This window comes from Microcebus murinus, chromosome 19, assembly GCF_040939455.1.
Source record: "Microcebus murinus isolate Inina chromosome 19, M.murinus_Inina_mat1.0, whole genome shotgun sequence".
Lineage (NCBI taxonomy): Eukaryota > Metazoa > Chordata > Mammalia > Primates > Cheirogaleidae > Microcebus > Microcebus murinus.
Genome location: NC_134122.1, coordinates 15,391,311 through 15,413,375, shown reverse-complemented (window position 1 = coordinate 15,413,375; position 22,065 = coordinate 15,391,311). Strand labels below are relative to the sequence as shown.

Sequence of the window (22,065 nt, the reverse complement as noted above, 5' to 3'; positions counted from 1 at the left end):
TACCAGAGCTTGCACCTTCTAGCAATGAACAGACTGGTCTTCTAGTTCTTTTTTCTGTCCCAAAATGAGGGTGATGGGGAATTCAGATTCAGGCTAGAAGGTGAACAGTTGGGAGAAAACTGCATAGGGACTGGAGAAGGAGGGTGAAAGTTTGTCTCTGATCCTGCAGCCTTTGCTGTCTTGCAGGCAACTTCATGGGAATGCAAGCTGCTTTCTGGGCTTGGCAATCTGAGGTCACAGGCCCTTCATGATGGCCAACTAGCACATATTTTGAAACACAGGGTGCTTTACCTTAGCATCACTCCTTTTCCTTAGAACCACTCCTCGGCAGACTTCTGCTGTTTAGATCTGGAAATTCTGTTGTTCAGTCTTAAACTCTATCTTGTGCCTTTGTTTTTTACTGATAACTACATATTAGTCAAGACGTTTTTGATTATAAGAGGATAGAAGCCCAAACAGTTTAGGAAATTTGGTGCGCACATATTGAAAAGGTTTGGGGGGTTCCAGCTTCAGGCCCTCAATGCTGCAATTAGGAAGCACTCCCCCTCTCTCTGCTTGGCTTTCAGTTGAGTCGGCTCCATTCTCTGACAGCCTCTTCCAGTTTGTGGGCCCCAACACCTTCAGGCTCATATCCTCCCAAGTTCCCATCCAAGGGGACAAACCGTTTCTCTTTCTCCAGTATCCTTGCAAAAGTCCAGGCCCTTGTGATGTTGGCTTGACTTGGGTCCTTTGTGCACCATTGAACAAAACACTGTGGCCAAGAGGATGGCTTAGATCTAGCTGGTCTTCCCATCCCTAGAGGGGGGTGTCAATCCTACCTAAACCTCATGAACTGAGAGAGGGAGGGGAGTTTCCCCAGAAGAGGGAATGGATGCTGAGAGGTAAAGAAAGTAACTGTCTGCTACTATGTCTCTATTTGAGTGTTACAAAATGGTTATTCCATGTTATTCTAGCTCTCTTCCCCAAAATAAGCTATAGACTAAAATGGATTAGTAATAATGACCACTGTTAATATTATATTATATACTATATTATTCATATATATGTAATTTTAGCATTTTATCATACTTTAAGGTTTACATAATACATAACAGAATCTTGTCAGCAAATTAGTGATAATAATAGCTGCCATTTTCCCAGCACATGTTATAGTCTGCATAACATAGATCTAATCAAGTCCTCACAGCAATCCTAAGAGGTTGTTCATTATTCTTTCCATTGTGTAGATGAAGAAACTGAGACTCCAACAGGTTAGCAAGTGGCACATCCAGGGCTTAACCTTATTGTCTTACTGGAGGCACAGTTCCACGGCTTCTCGTTGCATCTTGGTTTGCAAACCTGGTTTATTTTGACTTCAAAGTCTGTACACTCAGCTTTCTCACTGAGTGATGAAGTGGTCAGATTCCTGGTTTGGGGGCCAGAGATGTGATTTTGGATCCAAGACATTCTATTTACTAGTTTTGTTGACCCCTGGCTTCACCTCTTAGATCTTCAGTTTCTTTGCCTATAAAGATTTTGGACTAGGATGGTAAAAGGTTTTCAGCCTTCACACTACCAGGACACTTTCTTTGGAAAGTTTGAGCCGTCAGATTTTTTTCTCCTTAAGTAATAGTCCATTTGTTCCAGTCAAATCAAAGCAACATGGTGTCTTAGTTGGTCACTGCATCCATTCTTATAAAAATAAATGTATCATTTCCTTACGTCTTTTTAATATAAGTAATACTAAGGGCCCTATTGTGAACTCAGGAATTTCTAAGGATGCAGAAACCACAGGTTGGCAGCTGACCTCCAGGTTGGTGGCTGACTTCCAAAGTTTCTTTCTGCCTTAGAAATAATCACTCTGATTCACTTGACCTTCTCAATGGCCCTTTGAAGTAAGAAGGACAGATGTGAGACCCCTTACTTAGGAGATAGTGAGTCCCAGAAAGAAAAACTAACTTGCCCAAGTAGGTAGGTGAGTCTGAGCCTGAGTCTTCCAATCCTAAGTCCTGTCCTTGATACTTCACCATTGCATAGTTGCCGAGTAGGAGACCTCGCTGTTTCTAAAGACTGGGTGCTCCTAGAATAGAGTTCTCCGGCTGTAAAGGCAGGGGGTGCTTTGGAGTGCATCAGTAGGAAAGTGGACATACCATTAATATCCACTATGGTGTGTTTGTCCAAAGTTGCCCCAATGATGGCCTGAAGCATTGACCAAAAATTCAAAGCCCTGAGGAATTACCCCCTTTGATTTGGCTGCGTGATTTTCCTATAGGGTGGGAAGTCTTGTTCAAACAATAACAACAGGGTGGGGCAAGGCCACAAATTGATGCAAGATTTAGTACATCAATCCCTATGTCATACTATACACCAGATAGAGAAAAGCCCTACATTTATGATTTTAAATGTTAGATTTTAGATTTTAAATGTTATCAGTACATGTTGAAGGCAATGATTCCTGTCCTCAGCTTATCGTTGGCTTTTGCCTGAGTGTTATGTTAGTTATATTCTTGACATCAGTGATCCATATTAGGGATCTTTTAGAGAGTCCAGTAGTCAATGGGTCTGCTCCTACCCTTTTGGACTTAGCCAAGAAGCTGGTAACCAGTAACCGCATGATATTTACTGTGTGCATTCTTATATAAAAGAGAAGCAGAGTGGATTCTAATCAGACAGAAGTTTATCAGACCAAGAGAATCTACCTGTATTAGTGTAGGCTAGATTCTGTAACAAATAAACCCAAGATAACTGAACACAATAGAAGTTTATATCTTGCTCAGGATAGTTCCAGATGGGTGGGGGAGATCTTTGTGAATTCATAAACTCAAACAGATGATGACTTTACATTTTCAATGCGTAACTTTCAAGGTTATTCTGAGTATTGACATCCTAGACAGTTGAAAGGAGGAAAGAGCATGGATAGTTTTATGTGCTGTACCCAAAAGTGATACTCATCATTGCTTCCCACTTCTCACCAGCTAGAATTTAATCACATATCCTTAATCACTATGGAGTGAATTGTGTTCCTCCACGTTTATACGTTAAAGCCCTAGCCCCCACGCCCTGTGCAGCTGCATTTGAAATTAGGACACATAAGGAGGTAGTAAAGGTTGCATGAAGTCGTTAGGGTGGGGCACTAATCTGGAAGGTACACTTATAAGAAGGGGAGAGACACCAGAGCTCTTTTTCTCTCTACCAAGTGAGGATATAGCAAGAGGGCAAGCCAGGAAGAGGCCCTTCTCCAGAAACTGAATCATCTGGCACGTTGACCAGGGACTTCCCAGGTTCCAGAACTGAGAGAAAACACGTTTCTGTTGGTTAAGCCTCCCATTCTGTGATGTATTTGTTATGGTAGCTGGAGCTGACTGAAGTAAAACCCAACTACAAATACAAACGAGGCTGGGAAATATGACATAGCTGTGGGTCTAAGAAGTGGAGAACACTCTGAATGCATTGTAACACAGTAGATTATTTTTCTCTACAGGAAGTTTCTGAGTTGTATAAGAATTCTTTCCTAAAATCTGATCATCGTCAGGGGCAATATATGTAACCCTAACAATATTTGTACCCCATAATATGATGAAATAAAAGGAGAAAAAATAAATAAATAAATAAAATCCAAGCATCATCTGCAAAACAGTTTTAATCATTTTCTCTTCAGTTTGTTACAATTAGCTTCATTATTGGGAGGGTCTCTATACATTAAGATGCAATATAGAGGCCCGAAAACATTGAAGGGGTGGTTTTCCTATATGTTGTATGACCCATCAACATGTAGTGATTAATTAATAATAACAAAATTATGACAGAAATTATAACAATAATTTGTTGAGGGCTGCTCTGTGCTAGGCATGGATATATTGCAGATAATTTGTCTCTAATTATACTTAAAATGCTGAAGACTGTCAGTGATTTGCTTTTGTATAAATGAGAGCATACTCAAATTATCCTTATAATAATATCATTTTCACAGTCTCATGTTTGAGAAATAGGCAGTTAGATCTCTCAGTTCCAGTAGTTGAACATAACTTTCTCTCTGCCACCAGCGATTACCTGTAGTGCATGAAGATAAACTCACTGATGTGTTGTTAATAGCAATGATTACAAATTAATTGAGGGAAATACTTCAGCATAAAATGTGAGGGGTTGTTGTTAATGGGGGTGGTGTTCTTGTTGTTTTGGTCTAAATCTGGATTCTACCCATGGGAGGTAGTATGATACGTGTGTGTTAAGAGAATGAATTTTGGAGTCAATTAACCCAGGTTCAGATCTCGGCTCTGACACCTGAACACCATGTTGCTTTGGATAAAGTTACTCAGATTCACTTTCTTCCATTATAAAATGTAGATAATAGTACCTACCTCTTAGAATTGTTGTGAAGATTAAATGAGTTAATATATGTAAATAATTAGAATAGGGCATGGCACTTCATAAGGACTTCATACAAGACAAATATTATTACCATTACTACTGCTATTATTCCTTGGAGTTTGGTGTACATGTCAATATTATCCATCAAAGATTTATAGGTAGAAAAAAATGGGAAACCATCGTTTTAGTCTCCAAATAGGAATTATGTCTATTTAGCACAAAGTCTTACAAGAAAGTCATTTTAGATGATGATGATGATGATGGTAGTTGTTTCTTTCTCTATAGCATTTGTAATCAGTATAGCACCATTGCAGACAAAGTCAATGAGATTCCCGCCAACACGGCAGAGCTGGTATTCCTGATTGAATACTTAAAGAAATCCAGCGATGTCACTGTGTTCAAACTCAGGAGGCAACTTAGAAGTGCAATTGAAAGGCTGGAGTTCTTGTTGGACTATGCAGATTTGCCAAGTAAGTCCAAAGCCCTATGTGTACATGTCATGCATATGTATATGTATATTTTATATTTGTATATATAACATAAAAATACTCTACAGTCAGGCACCATGGCTCACACCTGTAATCCTAGCACTTTGGGAGGCTGAGGTGGGAGGATCACTTGAGGCCAGGAGTTTAAGGCCAACCTGAGAAAGAGTGAGACCCCATCTCTACAAAAAACAGAAAAATTGGCTTGGTGTGGTGGCATGTGCCTGTAGTCCAAGCTACTTGGGAGGCAGGAGGACTCCTTGAGCCCAAGAGTTTGAGGTTGCAGTGAGCAGTGATGTCACCACTGCACTCTAGCCCAGACAACAGAGTGAGACTATCTTAAAAAAAAAATCTATAATTATATATTTCCTGGTGTTAGGGAACAGATGGTTATAGGAATCCTACCAATAAATCTCAGGAGAGCTACTTTTCAAGTGTCCCCATATGTTTAAAGACATTAATTCCACATTCTTATCCACAGGATTTTGAATCACACAAAGGGAATCATGTTAGACAAAAAGAAGACTATCTAGAGGCTTGACCTGTAGTTCTTAGATGCCTGTCTTGGCAACTTGTGTCTAGTGTTCCCAGAAAAGTCACATCTAAATGCAGAATCCTTTTTATAAGTGGTAGATGTCACTCATCTATAATCTTAATACAATTTTTAGGGATGCCAGACACTATCCTTCATGCTTCTGCATGTCTTGAAAGGAAAGAAATAGTCAGGGTCCCTTGAGGGCTTATTGAGCCAAGTTAGAGTTTTTTTGAAGTTAAAGACCAGGTTCTGAAGGAATATTTGATATGTTTTTCACAAGCCATTTTTCATCTGAAAATTCCTGTGAATTACCTCGTGTTCACACTTGTGTGTGTGTGTGTGTGTGTGTGTGTGTGTGTGTGTCAGGGGAGGTTGAAAGGAGGGAGAGATGGGGACTGGGAGTGAAAAGTGGTCCACTAGCCATCCACCTACACATTCATAAGTTGTGCCCTTGACCAGGTGTGTGCACCCTAGACTCTCTCACTGTGGTCTCTGCTTCCCTAAATTACAAAGAATCCAGGGCATTTTAATGGACCAGAGCCACACAATGGGTAGGGCATCAGGCTTTTATACTATTACTGCCATTTAACCAAAAGGCAAACTGAAACTCAGGTGAGGTGATATAGTTTTAAGTGTGGAACTAGAATTTCAACCCAGGTTTCTGACTTTACCCAGACCTAACCTGGGAAGGCAATAAAGCAAAGTGGTTAGTTAGAACATAGGCTTTGGAGCTGGTCAGACTTGGATTTGAATTCTGCTCTGCTGCCTTCTGGCAGTATTACCTTGACCCCTTGGCTTAACAGCTTTATTTCCCATCTGTACAAACAAGGTTGATAATACCATCTACCTTCTAGCCAGGCCTTGAGTAAGTGCTCAGTAAATGTTGTCTATCATTCATTCATCCATAATGGGCCTGTGCTGCCCCTATGCCCACTTCTATTGGCCTCTTGTTCTGCCAGATAATTCCCCACACTCTGACCTTGCTGAACAGTGTCCTGAAGCTGACTGTATATGTTTTGCAGATGAGGACATCAAGTTGAACAGCACCCTGTTCCTCTGGCCAGACCAGATTGAAGATATCTTTGAAAACAGCCGAAACCTGCTCCTTAGCAAGCGGGATCAGGCAGAGATGGATCTGATTAAAAGGTACAGGAAGAATCTGGGATTGTTTTGTAAATGAGACTCGGCTTTATAACCTACACTACAGGTTCCTGGTTGTGCCTGGAGACTACAGCAATGTGTGGACGAAGGCTGAAAACAATTGGTAGAGAAGGAATTTCCTTTTATTTCACACTGAGGGATGTTTTCTTTAAAACTGTTTCACAGTAGTAACCCCTGCTAATGTCTTCCCTCTTTCCCTCCCTTGAATAATTGGAATTTGGCCATAGAGAGAAAAAGGCCAAAGTAGTGGCATGTATTATAATAATGGCCTCTGCAATAATAATAGTGAAATTTTCAGCCTTGCATTGGAGACCACAGATCTGTGAGATATCAAAACAGGGATAATAAAGGCATAGCAGGGGGCTGAGAATTGCCTGTTTTGGAGCTCGTCTTGTTCAGTGTTAATGTGGCTGCAATCGTTTATTCATTCATTCTTTGTCAATTCAACTGGTATTTATTAAGGATTTTTACGATATGCTATGTTCTATTTGACACATGTGTGTTTGGCTGCTAAATAAAGATTTTAATCCAGTGACAGAAAATATAGACATAGTGAAAAATCCAACAATATCAATGAAGTGGGCCAAGTGCCATGCACGTGGTAATAACACACATGTGCACACATATACACTCACATACATGCACACATGCCCATCCCAGTTCATAACATTTTGATTATCACCTGCACATTCATACCCATTATGCTGTCCCAATCACACAAGAAACTCCCATTGCCCAACTTTAGCTGCATAATCCCTGTGTGTGTGTGTGTGTGTGTGTGTGTGTGTGTGTATACATATATATATATATAATACTTACAAGAAAGGGAAAGGGTAAATAAAAGTGGAGAAATCCAGGTGCAGCTTATCTGTAAGCCCCTGACCCAAGGTCTCACATGATGTTGTTGTCATCAGAATGGCAGCTAAGGCTGCAGTCTCATCTGAGGGCTCAACTGGGTGAGGATCCAATTCCAGGCTCATTCACATGATTGTTAGTAGGATTTAGTTCCTCATAGGCTATTGTCTAGAAACTGCCCTCCCTTCCTTGCCCAAAGGCCTCTGTATAGGTAGCTCACAACAGCTGGCTTCCCTCTGAGCAAGAGAGACTGAAAGAGTGAGCAAGCAATGTAGATGTCAGTCTTTCTGTAACCCAGTCTTAGAAGTGGTATCCCGTCCTTCCTGCCATTCTCTGTCTGTTAGAAGTTAGTTACTAAGTCTAGCCCAAACTCAAGGGGAGCTGATCATACGGGGTAATGAATACCAGGAGCTGAGGCTCATTAGAAATCACATCGGAGGCTGCTTACTGCCCAGTGAAATTAGAAACAGAACCTAAATCAAACTACCTGTAAATTAACTCTTAAATTACTTTAAGAAAAAATAAACACTAAAACCGTCATAATGGAATTAAGTATTCTTAAGATAATAGCCAAATTTATGGAATGTCACTATTGCTGATCTCAATGATAAGCCCCCACATATTCCTTCAATGAATAATGATTGTTCGCTCTTCTAAGTGCTGAAGCTACAACAAGGAATTCAGGAGACAAAACTGTATTTATAATGTTTACATGTTAGAGAATGTGAGCAGACACTTGTAGAGTGATTATTATGTACCAGGCTCAATTCTGAGCAATTTTTTGTTAGCTTTAACTATTAAGTGGGTACTTTTTCTATCCTTGCTTTATATATCTGAGGCATAGGGAGTTTAAGTGACTTGTCCAGGGACATATAGCTACTAAGTGGCAAGGTGGGGGTTTGAACCTAGCCTGTCTGGCTCCAGACTCTGTCTGCTTAACACCATATTATCCTACCTCATTAGGGAAAGGGAGCAGTTTTCATTGAGACTTGCTTTGTTGATAATATGGATGAAGTAGATAAATCTCTGGGAAGGTGTCCCCTGAAGACTCTAGCTGCAATAGCTCTCCATTTCCATCCACCAGTCACTCTGCCCTGTTCTACTTTCTTCAGAGCACTTATCACTATCATAAATGTCTCATTAAATATTTGTCCTATCTATGGATTTATCCATCTATCCATTCATCTCTCCATCCATCCATGCTTGTCATTTGTCTAGATCTCCCCCAACTAAAATACAAGCTCCATGAGGATATAAGGCTTAATAGCATACTTCACAAATATATTCCTGATCCTACAGCAGTTCTGGAATGTATAAAGCACTCAATAATAAATATCTAATGAATGAATAAACTATATATATATGTACATACAGTGTGTGTGTGTGTGTGTGTGTGTGTATATTTTTCCCCCATACAGGAAAACACCTGGAAATGTATAATTACCAGTAGGTTCACAGCAGGTGCAACTCTGGGAGGTGGTATCATAAGTAGTTTAACTTCGTTTTTCCTCTTCATTTATTTCGAAGGGGGTTGGGGATCTATACATACCAGAAGATCAGATTCTCCCCAGCCTTGAATATGAGCAAGAAATGCTTGATAATTTAAAAGTGCACAAAATGGAAAGTTCAGATATGACTGGGCTGTGTTTGCTTTCAGGTGCTCAGAATTTGAGTCAAAACTTGAGGGCTACAGCAAAGAACTAGAAGGTTTTAGGAAGCGTGAAGTGATGACTCCAGAAGAAATGAAGAACAATGTGGAAAAACTTAATGAACTTTCAAAGAACCTAGAGCAGGCACTGGTGGAATTTGAGGTTTGAGATCTTGGGCTGGGGACTTTTGACTCTTTCTTTGTTTATTGGCTCTGGTCCTTGGCTTTGTATTTTCCTGATAGCTACCTATTAGGTGGATAGTATTGATCGATTGATTGATCGATTGACCACTTATGTCATTGGCATTTTCAACTACCTTTTTCCACATCCCTACTTTACACTAGATTTTTTTATTAATCATCAAATACACAAAGGAGAAATTATAATGGGGTAATTGCTCACATATATCGAGCATTTATTTATGTGCACTGAATAAATGTGCAAATTTGCAATATGCAAAGAGCCTCATATGCAATATTTCACTTAATGCCTTTAACAAACCTTTGGATTAGGTACTGTTATTGTTCCCACTTATCTCTATTTAAGGTGGGAGAACTAAGGCTTGAAGAAGCTAAGTAACTTTCCCCAAAGGTCAGCTGAGGTACATCAGTATAAGAAGGTGACATCATATAAAAAGCTGAGGTACCTATGAAAATGGAGATAGGGGTATAGTACAGTGAGAACAAACATAATGGCACAAGTAGCAGATTATCCTACAGTTTCAACCAGCTAAATCTCATCTGCCATGGCCCTTGAAGGTAGCAGGGAGACTTTCTTGCTTGAATCCATGCTTTATTTTCCTTTCTAACTCTCCCAATGAATCAGCATCTTCCTCCACTTGGTTTTCAAGGTGCTAAGGAATCTGCCAAAGTGACTTCTAGGGTTTAGGAGAACAGCCCACCCAATAAACAATATCCCCCTTTGCCTTGCAGTTGATCAATAAGGAGGAAGAGCTGTTGGAAAAGGAGAAGAGTACCTACCCTCTTCTGCAAACCCTGATGACCAATAAAGTGCCTTATGAGCAGCTGTGGGTGACAGCTTACGAATTCAGCACCAAGTCTGAGGAGTGGATGAATGGTATGCCGTGGTCCCACTCTCCTGGGTGAGATGGGGATAGAGTAGAGAAATCTCCCAGCCAACTCTTAAATAAGGTTTGCACTTCAGATTCTGGATGGACTTTTCATCAGATTCTGACACTCCGGATTAAAGCAGCCACAGTCAAAATTTTCAGATGTGATGATAACAGTGGAAGGTGGCAATCAAAGAACCAGACTTATTTCCAGGGTAAAATAGAATAGGTAGCCATCCAGGGCCATCGATCGATCAGTGGCTCAGAGATGCAGTTGTGGAAGAATAAACTGACAGTTCTACTACAGTGGTGCTTCAAGAAAGGCCAGAGTGTCACAGACATCTATAAACTACCTTTTTACTCTAGGACCTGAAGTCTAGAAAAGTATTGAGGAGGTAGAATCAACAGGACTTAATGACTTATCTGATATGGGATAAAAGGGCAGGGAGAAAGAGGGAAGAACCTAGGGTGACTTCCAAATTATTGGCTTAGGCAGTTTGGTAGGTATTGCCACCGTTGAACAAGAGAAGTGACGAATTTGTTCAGGGGAAAACACCCCACCAACTTGAATACATTGAGTTTGAGGTGTTCACAACCATCCAAATGAGAATATTAATTAGCATTTGAGTATATCAGTGTGGATTTCAGGAGAGAGATTTGGGAGATAAGGTTTATATGGGAAATAATTGATGTGTAAATTACAATGAAAGCCATGAATGATATCACCTGTGGAGAGAGCAGAGGGAAAAATCAGAGACCTTTAGGGTTGAACTTTTAGCACATTTCTAGTGCTTCAGTATTATAAACACAACTGTGATGAGACCTTTATTGCCATTTTTCTGGGTACAATTATGATTATTTTCTCAGAATGAATTCCTAAAAGTGGGAATGGCTAAATCAAATTATCCCATATACTTCCCTCTTTTAGACAGAGATTAGTCACCTTTTCTATTCTAGCTTTGCACATACAATATTTCCTGGTACGTGGAAGCCATGTTTCTTTTTCTTTGTTTTTAAATTTGAATTTTTGATTACTCAACAAAAATGTGGAGTTGATGAAGCATGTTAACTTAATGAAGGTGTATTTAGTCTCAGCATCCCTGAAAGAAAAATGTTTTTGAGTAAATTAACAAACATCATGGTACAAGAGTTAATACTAATTCAGAATATCCAAGGGGAGAAAAATAGCAGCACAGAAAGATTTTGGCTGTGCATGAAATGAAACCTAAATATAAAAGTTCCCTATAATGGAAAAGAAGGAGAAGGAAATTAATGTTTGGGAGCATTTTTTAAAATGAGGTGTCATTCTTTGTTTTGTAAATAATTTCAAACTTTCATAAAAGTTGCCAGAACAATATAGAAGAAAGCCCCCGTATCTTCATTCACCTACATTCCCCAATTGTTAGTATTTCACAGCTTTTGTCAAGCACCTCTTGTTACTACTATAGCAGCATCTAAAACCAATAACAACAATTGATACACTAACTGCACATTCATTATATGCCAGGCATTATGTTAGCCACTGGAATATGTTATCTCACTTAATTGTCACAATCCCCCTCCAAGGTACCCATTGCTACCCCTGTAGCCCAGGTGATACTGTTGAGGCTTAGAAAAGTCCTGTAACACACCCAAAGTTTCACTGGCTAAGTGGATTTCTATAGCCAGACCCAATCCCAAAGCCTGTGCTTGTTCCAATATCCATATGATAGGTACATTCCAAGTTCAGGGAATTAAAGGTGCACGTGACTAACATCTACTTGATGGTCTTACCCTTCCCTCACCCCATCTTTTCTATTTCAGGACCCCTCTTCTTACTGAATGCTGAGGAAATCACGGAGGACATAGGGAACATGTGGAGGACGACATATAAATTAATCAAGACCTTAGCTGATGTGCCTGCACCCAAGCGCTTAGCAGAGAATATAAAAATCAAGATTGATAAGTTCAAGCAGTACATTCCTATCCTCAGTATTTCCTGCAACCCAGGAATGAAAGACCGGCACTGGCAGCAGGTTTCTATCACCGCCTGACCCAGGCAGCCCAGCCCATACCTGGTCCTGGTAGCACTTTGGAAGGCAGGCAACATCATTGTGTCAAGCTGCTTCTTTCTGAGAGGAGAATCTATTTGTGGCCAAAGGGATAGTAATGAGAGTGGTGGCCTTTCTGGAGGAAGGGAATGAGTGGGATATGGAATGAACTACCTGGCTCGTCAACGTAGGTTGGCCCTTTCCTGGGCCTCCCATTGCTGGTGGTTGAGTACTATCCCAGCCAGGGCCACAAAGGGTCTCCTTATCTGCTTCCCTAAGCAAAAGGCTACCAGAGGTCCTAGTGGGCTATAAGTGTGTTAAATTACAGCTGGAAAGCCTTGATTTGTTTCTTGACCTAGAATATGCAGAAAAGAAAGTCACATTTCTCCCTCGGGGATGCTCATAATGTCCCTGCTCAGGGTGACTTTTGTGTGCAGTTTCATTGTCAAACAGGTTATGTTAAGAAATAATTTTCAACTCTTCTTTCAGCCCTTTGAGCCTATAAATGAGAATAATAAATATTCTCCCTAAAAATAGTTGGGATGTTTATAAGCAACCAAGTGTGAGGGTGATAAGTGTGGTGTGAACGCTAAGCAGAAAAAAGAAAACTCACTGCGTTTCTAAAATAATTATCATATTCAGGGCTAGCAGTGGCCTTGAAACGTCCTTTCCCAAGGAGTAGCTCTATGTGGAGATGGGAATGAGAATGGCTTTCCCTGGGCAGATTCTTCTCTGACCTGGCCTGGAATTCCCTCTCTCGGAACCATGTACAAGGCTGAGGATGTGGTCTCTAAAAGAACTCAATTCCAACAACACATGCATTACCTTCGATAGAGCAGAGCCCTGAGCCCAGTGGCTAGGAGCATTTTGATCTCCCTAGGAAGACAGAAGTCTTGATACATGAAAGATTCAGAATTTTTCTGTAGGGAAGAGCTACTTTCAATTTCTCAGAAAGTCTTGAGACTTGATACCTAAGCAAAGAGTGGAGTGCTGTAAAGAAAGACGGGAGAGGTCATCTGAGTAGACTTCTGGTTTTGAAATGCCCTGGCAGAGGGATCTGCAGAGGGGCAACTGTCCTTGCTTGGTGCTCATAGGGTGCCCCTCCCTGGGGACCATGCCTAACTAGAACTCTGGCGTGCTTGGAGGGCTAGGGAGGTTAGGTGGACAGGCGGCCTCTGGTAGTGCCAGTTTCTTCCATAAGATGGCACTATCGAAGTGTCCTCATCAATGGCATTTAAAGAATACTGCAGTGGTGCTAAGGAAGCCATCCCTCCATCTGGTGAATCACTTTCCCTGTGCTGATGCTATTCTCACACATGGGCACTTTAAAAATCCCACCATTCATAGACATTCACAATTCTCATTAGTAGGCCACTTAGATGGACATATTAGAAAAGCTATTCCTTAGAATTATAATAAAATAATAAAATAACAATGATAGTTAAAACATATCAAGTACCAACTACATACAACTATGTACGGATACTGTGTTGCATACTTTGGATCCTCTCATGTCATCCTCATGATAACACTTTGAAGTAGAGACTATTGTTATCTCTATTTCACAGTTAGTGCCCTATGTTTGGGGCACAGACTTTACAGGTAACGGCAAAGGGGGTGTTACTGTGGTTTAAAACAAGACAGAACAAGGTAACATTTGACCTTAGGGAGAAACCACACTGATATGTACCATAGCTGGCCCTCTGGGACTAAGACAGTTCTGTCCAGTAGGAATATAATAGAGCCATATGCATAATTTTAAGGTTTTTAGTAACCACATTTTAAAAAGGCATAATAAAAGGAAACAGGTGAAATAAATTTTATGAATATATTTTATTTAAAGAAATATATCCAAAATATTATCATGTATTTATGTAATCAATATAAAAAATGTTAATATGACATTTCACGGTACATTTTTCATACTGAATCTTTGAAATATGGTGTGTTTTTACAATTATAGTGCATCTCAATTTAGACTAGCCACATGTCAAGTGCTTCATAATCACAAGGGCCTAGTGGCTACATATCGGACAGTGTAGGTCTAGGCTCTTCCAATTACAGAACCAGTTGCCTTGTCAATCTCTATAATTAACAAAAGCAATTTAAAAAATAAAACTACTGATCTCTGAGTCAAGTACTATGCCAAGTGCTTTATATAGATGTTATCATTTAATCCCAGAGATAGTCAGTGTGTTATTCTAGGCTGTTCTTTCAGGTATAAGAGAATAAATGAGAGCTCAAGGTCACCAGGAACAGTTGTGCAGATTTCATACTGCACAACTCTAGGGAATGCTATTTTTGTGCACTACAGTGTGAATTGTACATTCCCAAGTTATGCAGTGTATAATTTGCACAACTGTACATAAAGACCTTACTCTAGTGAGAGACACTATAGTAAGATGGATAAGAGCTTTGGAGTCAGAATTGAATCCAAGTCCCAATTCTGCCATTTATTAATATTAGCTGGGTGGTTTTGGACAAGATACTTTATTTCCTTAACTCAGTTTCTTTATATGTAAAATGGAAATAATAATATATTAGTACCTTCCTCATTGTATTGTGAAAACGAAATAAGTATATAAAGCTCTTATGACTCTGCCTATTATATAGTAAGTTAATTACTTTTATTATTTCCATTACCTTAGGAGTCCTCCAGTTGGCCTCAGAACCCAGATTGGAATCCATTGAGTTAGCAGGTTCATTCATTCTTTCACTCCATAAAAACTGATATCTACTAAATGCCAGCCCCCAGGGACTCAGGGTTAAGTAAGGCAGAGCATGACATGGCTTTGGTGCCCCTTCCTGCCCTGGCGTTGTTTAATCCTATGGGGGCCAGGCAAAGACAACATTGAGCAGTAGGTGAGGTTTCTTATAGAGCCTCATTACCCCTCAATCATCCTCTTCAGCATGCAGGACCCTCATAGTACCCAGATCTTTCAGTCCCTGAGAAGTTTTCAAACCCCTCACCTCCCGAGCTTTTACTTAAGACCTTCAGAGGTAAGCCTGGAGAGGTATTTAACACCGGAGGGATGGGCGATTTCCAACAAGTAGGCACACAGGGGTAGGAAGGGAGTTACACTGAGGGGGGAGCCCTTCCTCCTTCCCAGCTTCTCAGAGCACAGAATTTGAGTCTTCCTATCCTGTGTTTTTCTTCCTTTACTCAGCAAATGTTGACTGAAGCTTGTATCATAGACCAGGCTTTGCAGTAGGCCCCAGAAGCACACACACAAAAATCCCAGACCCAGTCCCAGCTCTCAAGGTGCTCACAGACTGATGGGGAGACCAACCCCCAGTTGACCTCCACTCTCCAATCCAATAGTCACTAACTATACGTGGCTATATCATTAAATTAAGTAAAATTAAATAAAATTTTAAAAATCAGTTTCTCAGTCACATTAGCCACATTTCCAATGCTCAACAGCCACCTGCTAGTGGCTACTCCGTCGGACTGCACAGATAAAGAACATGTCCATCATCAAAGCTCTGTTGTTTTCAGCACCACCTTGCACAATAAACACTTGTTTTCCTCTTTTCTTTGCAGATCAGTGAGATTGTCGGCTATGAAATAAAGCCCACCGAAACGACTTGCCTTTCAAATATGCTGGACTTTGGATTCGGCAAATTCATTGAGAAGTAAGGCCTATCCCTTCCTTCAGGAAATGTTTTGGTCAAAGGATCTGTAAGTTACGAGGGTGATATGATTGCCCTCATATCAGGCCATTTGTTTTATCCTTCTGGCTTAGGGTGACTTAAAACTATTTAATAACCTCCACTTCAGCTGTCTAGCTACTGGAGAAGCTTCCATTTTCAGCTACAGAGATAATGATAGGGGTGGGCCCTGCAATTTGCATGTTAACAAATCCTCCAGGTCGGAGCTACCCAGTGTGGGAGCCACTTGGCCACACCACGTGGCTACTGAGCCCTTGCAGTGTAGCTGGTCTGAATTAGATGTGCTCTAAGTATAAAATGCAGGCTAGATTTCAAAGACTTATACAAAATATCCAATAATTTTTAGTATGATTAATGTTGAAATCACATTTTGGATATATTGAGCTAAAATAAATTATTGAAATTATTTCCCTCCCTTCCTTCCTTCCTTCCTTCCTTCCTTCCTTCCTTCCTTCCTTCCTTCCTTCCTTCCTTCCTTCCTTCCTTCCTTCCTTCCTTCCTTCCTTCCTTCCTTCCTTCCTTCCTTCCTGTCTCTCTCTCTCCCTCTCTTTCTCTCTCTCTCTTTTTTTTTTTTTGACAGAGTCTCTTGCTCTGTTGCCCAGGCTAGAGTGTAGAGTGCAGTCGTTCAGTCATAGCTCACTGCAGCCTCCAATTTCCAGGCTCAAGTGATCCTCCCCACTCATCCTCCCGAATAGCTGGGACTACAGGCACACCACCCTGCCTGAAAAATTTTTAAATTTTTTTTGTGGAGACAGGGTCCTGCTATGAAGCCCATGCTGGTCTCGAACTCCTAGTCTCAAGCCATTCCTCTGGCCTTGGCCACCCAAAATGCTGGGATTACAGGTGTGAGTGAGCCACCATGCCCAGCCTTCTTATTTCTTTTAAAATAAAAAAAGAATAGAAACTTTAAAATCATATATATGGTTCACATTATATTTCTAATAGACAACAGTGCTGCTCCAAGTGACTCTGATGCATGAGAGTCTGAGAACCCCTCCTCCACACTGCAGCAGAGCAAGTCTAATCTAAGGCACTTCCCAGAAATATCTCTGCCACCTGAATACTCTGACCCTCCCTCCCCAATGATACCACCATTACTGTCCCTCCTTGAGGAGCAGGGCTAGAGACGTACACATGTCTACCAGGCTTAGCTTATTTTGTTAAAGGGCCTCATTTTCCCCCAATAAAATGGTTCCAAGAGACACCAGCCATTGAACGCTTATGCTACACCAAGTATTTTATATGCATTAACAGATTTAACTATCATATTAACAGATTTAACCATCACAACAACCTCATGTTCTAGGTAAAATTATTCTCATTTTACAGATGAAGAAATAAACTGCAAATTAGAGAGGCTCAGTGACCAGCTATTGGTCACAACTGGTAACTGAAAGAACCAACATTTCACTTCTAAAAGGACCAGGATTTGAACCCAAGCGGGCCTTAATCTTACCCTTTATTGCTTAAAAAGTAAACTCGCCTCAGGAGATAGAGACTGAGCAAATAAATAGACAGCTACTCTGCCACTTTCCAAGTGAGTGCGCTCAACTGTGACAAATCCAGAAGTGGAAACACCTTGGCCAAGTTGTTTACCTCTGTGTGCCTTGGTCTCCTTGTCTGTAATATGGGAAGTAGCTAGATGATCAGAGTTATTGTGAGGATTGTGAGATAAGGCATGCAACCTGAACCGATTTCATGTTTAGGCACTCAGGCACTACCTATTAGTGAGGTGTGATATTCCCTGTATCCCACTCACACCTTAGTCAAGGCAGCTTTATCATAGCCCATAATTAATGAGCTTCTCTAGCACATCTGGGTGATGCCAATTCTTGATATACTTCATGCATTCCCAAACTGATTAATCCTTCCCCTGTGCAACCATTTGCATTTTAAGTCACACCCCAGGGTAGTTCATAAGGCACAGTGCAAGCATTTGGTCTTATTTAATTTATACCAGAAACCCTGTGGCATGCACAAATGGGAACCTGAGACTTGTCGAGTGACTTGGCCATGGCCACACAGCCAGCAAGCACTGCGGGCAAGGCTTTATGACTCCTCGTCTCATACTCACCTGGGTTCCCTGTATGCATACTCATTTTGGTCATCTCTCAGAGGCTACATTTAAGATGATGACCATGCTGCTGAGGCCTCGGTCAGTCATTGTTAGGCACTATTTGTGCCTAGTCTCCCTCCCTTCCTGAAGCTAAATGAGGGTTCTCAGTTCTCATTAGTTGGTCCTATTGAGTGACCACATGTGAACAGGTTTATGATCCTTCTGATAAAAAGAGAGGAGCAGGCATCTCACAGGGGAGGAAGAAGCACCAGATTAGGAGTCAGATTAGAGGAATTGGTGTCTAGACCCGGTCCCAGCACTCCCCAGCTGTGTGGCTTTGGACACGTCACTTGCTTCCTCTGAGCTGAGTAAAGACCAGATGGTTTCTTCTACAGTCTAGGATGTGATGAAAGACAGGGCTGAGGCAGAGAGAATCATCTCTTTTCCACTTCCTAGAACTTTGTTTTCCAATTCTTTGGCCACACCTGAGTTTTAGGGTCTCGATGTCCATGTGGAAACAAGAAGAAAGGGATTTGTCTTTCTCTTCTCTCTTTTTCTGTCCCTTTCTACAGAATAGAGGGGCTGTAGACAGGTAGACCCAGTATCAGGAACATAGCAGGTATTTTTGAAAAGGGGGGTGGGGGTGGGAAGTGGAGCAAAAGCCATCACATAAATGAACAGAAGTTCAAAATCTGAATAAGAAATCAGAATGTGGGCAAATAAGGAGTAAACAAAGATAAAAAGAAGAGGTCTTGTTTCAGTGATCTTAAGACTGTGGTTCTCAACTGGGGACAATTTTCCACCCCTTAGGGACACTTGGCAACATCTAGAGACATTTTTTTTTTTTTTTTTTTTTTTTGAGACAGAGTCTCACTTTGTTGCCCAGGCTAGAGTGAGTGCCGTGGCGTCAGCCTAGCTCACAGCAACCTCAAACTCCTGGCTCAAGCAATCCTTCTGCCTCAGCCTCCCAAGTAGCTGGGACTACAGGCATGCGCCACCATGCCCGGCTAATTTTTTCTATATATATTAGTTGGCCAATTAATTTCTTTCTATTTATAGTAGAGACGGGGTCTCGCTCTTGCTCAGGCTGGTTTCGAACTCCTGAGCTCAAACGATCCACCCGCCTCGGCCTCCCAGAGAGCTAGGATTACAGGCGTGAGCCACCGCGCCCGGCCTAGAGACATTTTTGATTGTCACAACTTGCAAAGGGTGGGGATGGGCTTGGGGAGTCTGCTACTGGCATCTAGTAGGTAGAGGCCAGCAGAGCTGCTACACATCATACAGTGCACAGGAGAGCACCCATGGCAAAGAATTATCCAGCCTATGTTAGTTTGCTAGGGCTTGTCAAAAGACAAATTTGCAACAGATTTATAGTTCTAATTGGCTTTTATTTGTGATCCATGCATAGGAGCAGCCTCCATTCTACAAAATAGAATGAGAGTTCCCACTGGGCAATAGCAGAACAGTGGGTTTTGTAAGGTGGGAACCAGGAAACAGAACAATGGTGGGGGGGAACATGATTGGTTAATATCAGGTTGTTTTTTGTAAGGGTTAAAGCAGAGGCGACTTCCTTATTTGCTGATTCAGGTGACTGGAATCTCCTGTTTTCAGGAAACACTGGTCCGTTTTTTTAAAGTTTCAGTTTGATTATGAGCATTTAGTGTGAGTGACTCTGTTTGGGTTTGGTCTGGTCTGTTGGGACATAGTGCAGGAGCTCGTTCCAAAATGATGACCTCCCATAATTTTTGTTTAACAGGCTGCTATTACAAAGTACCACAGACTGGCTTACACAACAGAAATTTTTTTTCTCATAATTCTGAAGGCTTGAAGTTCAAGACCAAGTTGTTGGTAGGGTTAGTTTCTTCTGAGGCCTCTCTCCTCGGCTTGCAGACAGCCATCTCCTCCCTGTGTGTCTCTTCTTCCTCTAAGTCATGACACCAATCATATTGGATTAGGTTCCACTCTCATGATGCCGTTTAACTTAATTACCTCCATAAAGGTCCTTTCTCTGACTAGAATCACGGTCTGAGGTACTGAGGGTTAGAACTTCAACATATGAATTTAGAGGGTGGACAATATTCAACCCATAACACAGCCCAAAAAGTCAACAGTGCTGAGGGTGAAAAACTCTGGGAAGCATTGGAGGTAGCTGGCAAATCTTAGAGTTAGAATAGTAAACATTTGGGTAAAATTAAGGGCTTTTTGAAATTCTCCTAAGACTGAGCTGAAATTCCTCCTTTGATGTGTTTTCTCTGCCACCTCCTGTTACCGTTACTGTTGCTATGTTCTCTCTTTAGACTGGAGCCCATTGGTGCAGCTGCCAGCAAGGAATATTCCCTGGAGAAAAACATGGAGAAAATGAAGTCAGACTGGGTTAACATGATGTTCAGCTTTGTGAAATACAGGGACACCGTGAGTCTCGGTCCAACTGCAGCCCCCACCCCCACCCCACCCCAGAGCAGCCCCAGTTGCTATGTGTAGCTTACAGAGGTAATTTATTTGGAATCACAATAGAACTCACAGGGGAATAGCCCCTAACATCTTGTTTCCTCCTAGCTGCCCTCCTATGTCACTCATCCCTACTCTCCACTGCAAGGATGCTTTTTCAAATCAGAAAGGCCTTTTGATTTAAAGCAAGAAGTTTTCGCAGTGCAAAAAAAATTGAGCAAACCTCCTAAATGAGCATCTCCCAGGGAGGGCACAGGGTTGTGTACCTTTCCAAAGCTCCCCAGTGCCCTCGGAAGCACTGGAACAAAACCCAGAACTCCTCAAATGTTAATATGTGCAGGAGCCACCTGGAGATCTTATTAAAGTGCAGGTTCTGATTTAGCAGGTCTGGGCTGGGGCCTGAGGTTCTGCAGTTCTAACAAGCTCCCAGATAATATGGACCACAATTGGAATAGCAAGGGTGAAGGTTCCTTCCTTTTCATTGCCACTTGTAGAGAATACATGAATCTGTACAGTGCATGTGGAGGTGTGTAAACCTGAAGCATTTGCTCAGCTGTCTCTTGGGTCTAGCTTGCAGTTGGGATGGGGCATGGAGCAGAGATGGGGGTCGCTGCTCTGGGTCAGCTATAAATCATGGAGGCAATAGGCTGATACTCAAATGCTGCAGACCTTTGTCACTTAAAGCAGTGCTTTCAACTCTGGCTGCACAGTAAAATAGTCTGGCATGCTTTAAAAAAATCCCCATAGATTTTTCCTGTTTCTTGCACCCCAGAGTGCCTGGGCATCTATATTTATAAAGCACCCCTGGTATTTCTAATGTGCAATGTGGATTGAGAAGCAAAGGCTCCCATACCTTCCTCCTTCCCCAGGCTGCATACTGTTCTCTTGGAACTTCTTTCCCACTTTGGTTGCAATAGCTACAATGCCTTGATTTCACTTGGCTAAGAACTGTAGGGGTGAAAAAGTGTGAGCCTTTCCTCACCCATCATGAGGGTCACTCAGGGCTGGCATTCTTATAATAAAAGACAGATGAATAAGAGAAAATCATAACAAATTTATTTAATCAAAATCTTACATGACAAGGAAGCTTTAGAAATGAAGACCTGAAGATCCCAGAAAAACTGCCTGTGCTTAGGTTTTATGCTTAGGTTTGATGAAGAATGGCCAGGGGTATAGAAATGTATTTGTACAAAAGGGTATGATCTAATGGTAACAGACTGAGGGGGGAAACACAGCAAGGCTTGTCTGTTCAGATTCCTCTTGGCCTCTCTGTGTAGCATCCCTTCCTTCCAGGTATGAGGTCAGACCCTTTTGGAACAAGGGTCTTATGACCTGCTATCAGACAAGGAAGGCTAGAGAATTTCTTTATGGCCAGTTCTTATCCAGAAATGGGAGGAAAATTAAAGTAATATTTCTAGGTTGATGGCTGGCTTTGGGGAAGAGGAATTCTAGTGTCCATGGCCTGCCTTAGAGAAGAAAGGGGAGCAGGAAAAGGCAGATTGGAGAAGGTCTGAAATCTTTTGCTTCTGACATTGCCTTCCAGTGTCCTTCAGTTCAAAGCAGTCAGCACACCAAGGTGCCATATTTCGTGGTACCATGTTCTGAGCCCCAACAGACCTACACATGAGCTACATGGGAGCACAGGTGCTCATTACTGGGCCTTTCCCAGCAAGACCAAGCCACCATGGCTCCCAGAAACTCAGTGCTGCGTGATCTGATGGGATTAGTGCTAGAATAGATGAGAAGCTAGGGGACCTG

General features: G+C 41.5%; 1 protein-coding gene across 1 annotated transcript in view; it reads left to right on the top strand.

Annotated features, from left to right (window-relative positions):
* Positions 1–22,065, top strand: part of DNAH3 (dynein axonemal heavy chain 3) — a 146,391-nt gene that overhangs the window by 21,704 nt on the left and 102,622 nt on the right. The window contains exons 14-20 of the mRNA XM_012790154.3: positions 4,633–4,817; positions 6,390–6,513; positions 9,041–9,194; positions 9,965–10,109; positions 11,905–12,116; positions 15,676–15,767; positions 20,157–20,271. Coding sequence (XP_012645608.2) covers positions 4,633–4,817; positions 6,390–6,513; positions 9,041–9,194; positions 9,965–10,109; positions 11,905–12,116; positions 15,676–15,767; positions 20,157–20,271 — 1,027 coding nt within the window. The remainder of the gene's footprint in view (positions 1–4,632; positions 4,818–6,389; positions 6,514–9,040; positions 9,195–9,964; positions 10,110–11,904; positions 12,117–15,675; positions 15,768–20,156; positions 20,272–22,065) is intronic.